Source organism: Triplophysa rosa, linkage group LG17, assembly GCF_024868665.1.
Source record: "Triplophysa rosa linkage group LG17, Trosa_1v2, whole genome shotgun sequence".
In the NCBI taxonomy this organism is placed as follows: Eukaryota; Metazoa; Chordata; class Actinopteri; order Cypriniformes; family Nemacheilidae; genus Triplophysa; species Triplophysa rosa.
In genome coordinates, this window is record NC_079906.1 from 12288088 (window position 1) to 12294992 (window position 6905).

At 37.5% G+C, this 6905-nt stretch overlaps 1 protein-coding gene across 2 annotated transcripts; it reads right to left on the minus strand.

Moving 5' to 3' along the window:
- Positions 1–688: 688 nt before the first annotated feature.
- On the minus strand, positions 689–6905 carry slc52a3 (solute carrier family 52 member 3). Of its 2 annotated transcripts, XM_057356808.1 has the most exons (4): positions 6726–6905; positions 4653–5779; positions 3379–3502; positions 689–2023 (listed from the first exon to the last, which is right to left on the minus strand). In XM_057356808.1, the coding sequence occupies exons 2-4, from the start codon at positions 5633–5635 to the stop codon at positions 1811–1813; spliced, it is 1320 nt and encodes a 439-aa protein (XP_057212791.1). In that variant the 5' UTR covers positions 5636–5779; positions 6726–6905; the 3' UTR covers positions 689–1810. The 2 variants fall into 2 exon arrangements, with proteins under 2 accessions (XP_057212791.1, XP_057212792.1); XM_057356809.1 differs by lacking the exon at positions 6726–6905 and having other exon boundaries at positions 4653–6290.

The window sequence follows — 6905 nt, forward strand, 5'->3', positions numbered from 1 at the left end:
TGTGTACTGTTAGCATCTGAACTGTCTCATAGACAGAACATATGAACATCAGATGTTTCATTGTGGAGATTTCAGGAAACGCCTGCTTTCCCCTGAGATGCTGACTACAGTGAGAAGGGAGCATCTGCATGATCTCCTGACCTCTGACCTCCAGGCTTTGCGTGGGGTGGATGGATGGAGGGTAATTTAGGCTTTTGACGTCCCGTTAGGATCAGTCAAGCATTCCTGAGTGCCCGAGAACCAGGGTCAGCAGCTGACACTCCTCTCATGTCCTCTCACTCTCTCTGTCCCTTTATCTGTCTATGTGTCTCTTTCTTTCCCTGTCTGTTGAATTTCTCAGTAGAACAAGCTGAGTGCTCATGTCTCTCCTCATCAGTTAGTCATTTTTGGCTACTCACCTGTAGGGATCTGTCTGTATAACCTACCACAGCTATGGGTCGGACTTTAGTTCATTTCTAGGGTATGTTTTATTGCAGTCGCATTTCTTCAGACTGAAAAAGAGCAGCTGATCAACTCAAAACGGCATGTGGGTTGGTGGGATACGAAATAGGCTGTTAACTCAAGAGCTGCCTGATGGATTCTAAACTGGTGTAAATGAGGATTTACTGAGATTAAAGTCACACTTTGTGTCCTTGAACAAGGCAAACTCTCAAAGATACAGGGGAGTTTAAGGTGTCTGCGACCACCAGTGAACTGGACATTACTTTGACTAAAAGCAATTAAAGTTAAATGGCAGATGATAAATGGCACAAGTAAAATAAATGCTGTGCTAGTATCATTACCACTAATTATTTTTCACTCATTAGGCCTATTAATGATGGCCAAGTGTCTTGGTTTTACTGCTTAGCACGCTTTCATGTTGCAGGCTGCTTTATTACATTCATACACTGACTGACATAAACTCAACAACCTATTATGAAACCATCAAGCATCAGCAAAAACAGCAGATACATCAATACATATAGCAATTGAGCGCCATCTAGTGATGAGACGTATCATGACAGTGTCGGTTATGACGAATGTGCGGCGTCTGTGACATGACGTCAATAAACATAAACTAATATGCCTAGTTGGGTCGTCTCATTTACAGTACTGTACCATAATTATTTTAACACAGAGGTCTATGGAACAAGGTAGCCTACTGCACTAAATTAAACGTAAAAATAATTACTTTAAAATTAGAATAATAATTAAATCCAAAACAAAGTATTTTATAATACTATAATTTTTATGGTGATCTATTGGTTGCCATTCGGCAGATGTCATCCCACCGCAATATTATGCAACATAACCATTATAGACCCACAGAGAACACCTATAATTTCCATTTAAAGCAAAATATTTGCCATTCTTATAATGTTTCTGTTTTTTCACTGAAAGGGTCTGTTTACATACAGCACATTTCTTTAATACCATCCTCAGTCTGCACTGACAGTAGAACACAAAACTGTTCAATGATAGGCTTGTTGTATTTTGCAGAACACATAACATAATATTCACAGGAAATATATATACCAGAATGAAATGTTTTTACGTATCAATAACACCATAAATAATCCACAATACTATATAAATATACAAATGTGTAATAAAGCAATGGTGAAAATAATAGAGCAGAGGGTCAAAAAAGAGAAAGGGATAGCAAACATCAGTGAAACATTTTATGGTTTTGTTCTCAGGATGCCCTGACACATACTCGTTTTCAATGATAAGGATTTTAACTCTACACTGATTTTTATTAGCTGACAGAGTAAAAGCAAGTAGATTATTCCCTTTGTTAATTCCCTTATAAATATGATAAAAGATTTTACTATAATGGACATTCAGTGTTGCAGATATCACCAGACTGAAACAGGTGGAAGGTGTTAACCAGAGGAAACATAATAACAGAGCCCAGCAGCGAGCCTGCCTGCGCTGCCGCTCCACACCACACGAGTGCGCTATGACTCCTGTCCCTGAGGATCACACCCACCATCACCTTCACATAAGACATTAGGCCAGTAAAGAACACCCACGACAACACCTGAAACACACAAGATCATTTGCACAACACAAAGAGCAAGGGCGTAAGTTTGATTTTGACATTTAGCGCCGTTTACATGACTTATTTTAACAATATAATAATTGAACAATGTTTAAAATAGTTTTATTTGAAATAGTTTTCTACACTGGTTTTCATTGTTGTTACTCTCATTGTTACACTGTCTATTGTTGTCTACAGCAGGATAAGTTTCCTTTGAAATCCACCAGAATACAACTAGCTACTTTTGATATACATGCGTATTTATGCCTACATTGTTAAAACTACTGTATGTATGACTGAGTGCTTAATAGACCTCTATAACAGTGCAATCTTAATATAATGCACAACAAATAACATGATCATGTTTTATAAGCCTAATCACATGTGACCCTGCCTCTGCCTTTCCACCTGGGCTACAGCTGCTTCTGCCACCTAGTAAAATTACACAATTGGTGGTGCATGGTATCTAAACCATTCAAAGCTCTCATTTTAAACACGCACTAAGAAACTATACTGTAGATTGTCAACCTAACATTTGTCACAGTACCGAATTTCACAACTAACATAGGCCTACTACTATGTCATTGTTTGTCCTCACCTGTGACCCTGCCTCTCCACAACATGACAGGCCTGCTATTGGTAGGGACAATTTAGTGTTCCCTGAATATTGGTAAGGACACATTCCAAACGGTCCCTACCCAAATCGAAACCCTTGACAAAGAGAGATGAGGAGTGTTGTCTTTGACAACTAGGCTCTGAGTCATAAACATGACTCGGGACATGCTGTGACATTCATTAGTTCAAAAGTGGTCCGTTTATCAGAGTTAAATTGTAAGAAGTGTTGAGAAAGTGTTATCTCTCAGCTCATTTCTGATGTTAAAAAACTAACCAACTTAGCACCCAAACGTGAAAAATCTTTAATTATTTACTCACTCTCATGTCATTCCAAACCTGTATGACTTTCTTTCTTTCTTTTGCAGAACACAAAAGAAGATGTTTTGAAGAATGTAAACAAAAATAGATCCCACTGTCTTGCATTATATGGACACAAAACCACTGCGACATTTATCAAAATATCTTCCTTTGTCTGTTCTGCGTAATAGAGAAAGTCATACAGGTTTTGAACAACGTGAGGGTGAAGAAACGATGACAGAGTTTTTATTTTCAATTATTCAGTCAAATGCAAACACTTGAAACTAGGAAAGGCTATGTAGCTATCCTTGTAGCCAAGATACTTTTATGTTAAATTACTGTAGTCTGAATTGAACCACTTACAAATGGCTGTTTAACATTTTGTTCGTACAGGAACACAGATACAACATTTTGGGTTGAACATAATACTATAGGTAACTTACAATAATAGCGTCCCCTAGAGGTGCATCTTGGAGTAATGGACAAGGACTCATGGCAGCCATGGCCATATTGTATCCTCCAAAAACAGAGCCCAGCACACACAGGAAACCCAAAAATACCAAAGACCTGAAAGAGGACACAGACTCGTCATCACTAAGGACATGTCAAAACCTTCAAAACACACCATTGCATTAAAAATATATATATCTAGGTTAAATGTCATTTTGACTTTATTGGCAGCATCTATGCCCTGCGGTGGATTACAACAGAAAATGTGCTGACTCTTTCTGTCTCACTTTCTGACATGTATAGGACAGATGGAGGATTTAGAAGCAAAAAGGTTTTGTTTAATTAAAGCGCATGCACTAATAGACTTTTTTATCTTCTCCTTTTATTTATTTGTTTGCTTATTTTATTTCTGTAATTTAATTCTGTCCCGTACTAACACATTCTCAATGTGATTTATTTTGTTGCAACATTTAAATGTGCCAAATGATGCCATAGGTCAGGAGAACCATCTCCGGCTGAATGGACTCATAAAGAAGTTTTGACATCTTTCATTTCATCCACCCAAAAGGTGAAAAAAAGGTTATAAAAAGTTTGGAAATGGTCTTTTAGAAAATAATAATAAAAAATAGGTATTCTATAGTACCACTGCATTCAAAGAACCATTACAGAGCTCCTTTTTTTCATAGAGTTCAGGAAACATTTCTATTCTGTTGTAATCAACAGCAGATGCTGTTAATAATGTATAAGACACATTTAACATGGAATGTACCTTAAAGGGATACTTCACCCAAAAATCATCATTGTCATAATTTACTCACCCTGAGGTTGTTTCAAACCTATATAAATTTCTTTGTTCTGTTAATCACAAAGAAAGATATTTGTAAGAATGTTAGCAATTTTCAGTTTTGTGACATCATCCACTACCACAGTAGGAAAAAAATATTGTATATTTTGTTGTTCTGTTCTGATATTTTGAAGAATTTAGGACACAAGCAGTTGGGGCACCTTTGACTTCATTTAATTTTTCCTACTATGGCAGTCAATGATGTCAGAATTGAAAATTGCTAACATTCTTCCAAATATCTTTCTCTGTGTTCATCAGAACAAAGTAATTACATGAGGGTGAGTAAATGATGACGGAATTTACATTTTTGGGTGAACTATCACTTTAATAATTTAATAACCAACCTACACCACATAAAGTGTATGCAACTCATAAACAATGCTCATATATTACAATCAAAATATTGAAATAGTAGAGGTGTACCGTTTAGGGAAAAACATTGCAATGATGCAAGCCACTGGATTGGCTACTGACGACAGAGCGGCCGACAGGTGATAGGCCATATTTCCATAAGGCATACAGGAAAACGACTGTACAGATGGCAACAGTCCATTCGTTGCTCCATTCATCCACACCACCATTAAATAGATAAATGCAAGCTGGTATCCGCTTTCCAGCATTACAGCCTTCTTTCCAACTTTCTCTTTACTGTTTGTGCATGGACTGGCTTCCACAGAGCTTTCCAAACTCTTGCAGACTGTCGCCACAGCATCTGGAACAAGATTCTCGGTGGACAGTTCAAAGGTGCGAGGCACACGGTTCAACATAAAGAACGCACCTAAACTTATTGCTGTCATTACAGCCAAAAATGAGAAAAAGATCTCTGTCGAGAAATTGGGAGGGAGGTAATGCGTCTCCACTATGAAGGGCGGGTGTCCAGGCTCAGTAAGGTTATTCGACACGTTGACACATTTTGACATTCCAACCCCTTGCGCCAGCGCAACAAGGCCTGGAACCAGACCGCTCAGACCCTCTCCAATGAAGTACGTGGTGATGTATTTGGCAGGAAGTTGCATCATAAATGGCAAGAATGTGACAGAGGAGGTGCAATCGACGAGGGCGAGAAAGAACGTGAGGATAAAAAATGCTGTGCTACGTGGTTGCCCTAGAAACACGGTGGTGTGCTTCCAAAAAAAAGCCAGCAGAACACAAGCCACGATGCCGATGGACAGGACTGCATAGATAATCAGATTTTCCCGCAGTCGTCCAGGGCAAAATTTGTGTGCCAGGGTGACCAGCAGAGGACTGAGGTTGGCAAGCTGAATAATAACTGTGAGGTAAGAGGGTAAGTCCCACCTCTCTGGCAGAACGTTGACTATCAGAGGAAGCTCCACCCACAAGCCATTAATGGACACCCAGGAACCCAGACCAAAGGCACACGCCAAAGCATGGATGTACAGATTCATTCTAAAACACTGCTTATCAGATAGGAAAAGAAAAGAAAAAAGAATCCAAACTATTTGGGATGTTTTCCTTCCACGGATTTTCTGTCAGTATTGTGGTCTCCCTGTAGCTGTGTGCTTCTAAGTCTTCCTGCCTTATTTTGTCACCTTTATATAAAAACAGAAAAGAGAAATGAAAAGAACAAATCTTAAAGGTTTGAAACAAAGTATTAAAAATTGAAATGTAAATTAGTCAATAAATGGTCAAATCAGTGCTCGATTTGAATCATGTCTAATGGAGGTCGCTACCTTTTTGTGGGCGCATGACAAGTTCGGTACAGTAATAGACTAATGGATAATTTATTTACAATATTTACGCCTGCACAAAATTTTGATTTGTCATTATTATTATTATTTTTAAATATATATCTGAAGTCTATTTTGTACTTGTTATTGGGGGTCCCGGATCATGGACACTGGTTTATGTGTTGTATCAATTTGGCTGGCTTATTGTGTACAATGTTTGTACAGAACGTGTATTTCCATGTTTGTAACAGCCATGTTAAAGTTTTTAAGCCATTGACAATATAGCCTTGCACTCAGACTAAAAGCTTGTATCTCCATTTCCCATGATATTTATTTGTTATAAATCATTACTATTAGTCACTATTCATGTTTGTCTGTGGGTTTTGCAATAAAAAGTATTCAAATAGTATTCAAAAGAGATTGTCAAAACAGTGTTTAATTATTTAAAAACTGCAGTTTTCCTGTAAAGTGAAAATTTGTTTTTATAAGTGGTTGATGTTGAGCAGATACAGGTAAAATTTTATACATAAATAAGTGTTTAAACTTAGATTTACAAACGTATATTCAGGAACACTTTGGTCAAAGAGAATCAGATACGCAGCAATTAACGTTTGTATTCTCTGCAAAGGTTCCAACTTGATAACAATAGTGCTGCATTTAATTTTTTTTACATTTTATTATATTTAAATATATATTTTCAAATTTTAAACATTTTTGTTTGAACAAATCTAATTCTTGTACAGAACAAAAGGCTGATTTGATCATTGTTCCTGTTTTCTCACTGGATCAGCATTAAACAAATACTCACAGTTCCTAGGAGGCAATGACCCAGATTGAACAGCCTGTTCCTCTTGGCAAATACATAGCTTGCTTTGCACACAGGTAAGTCACCTTTAGTTTAGCGGTCCGTTATCCAGTTGTTACCGGTTAACTTGTGAATCTTAACTTGAAGTGTAAAACGTCCAGTGACTTATTTTAACCTCAGCGT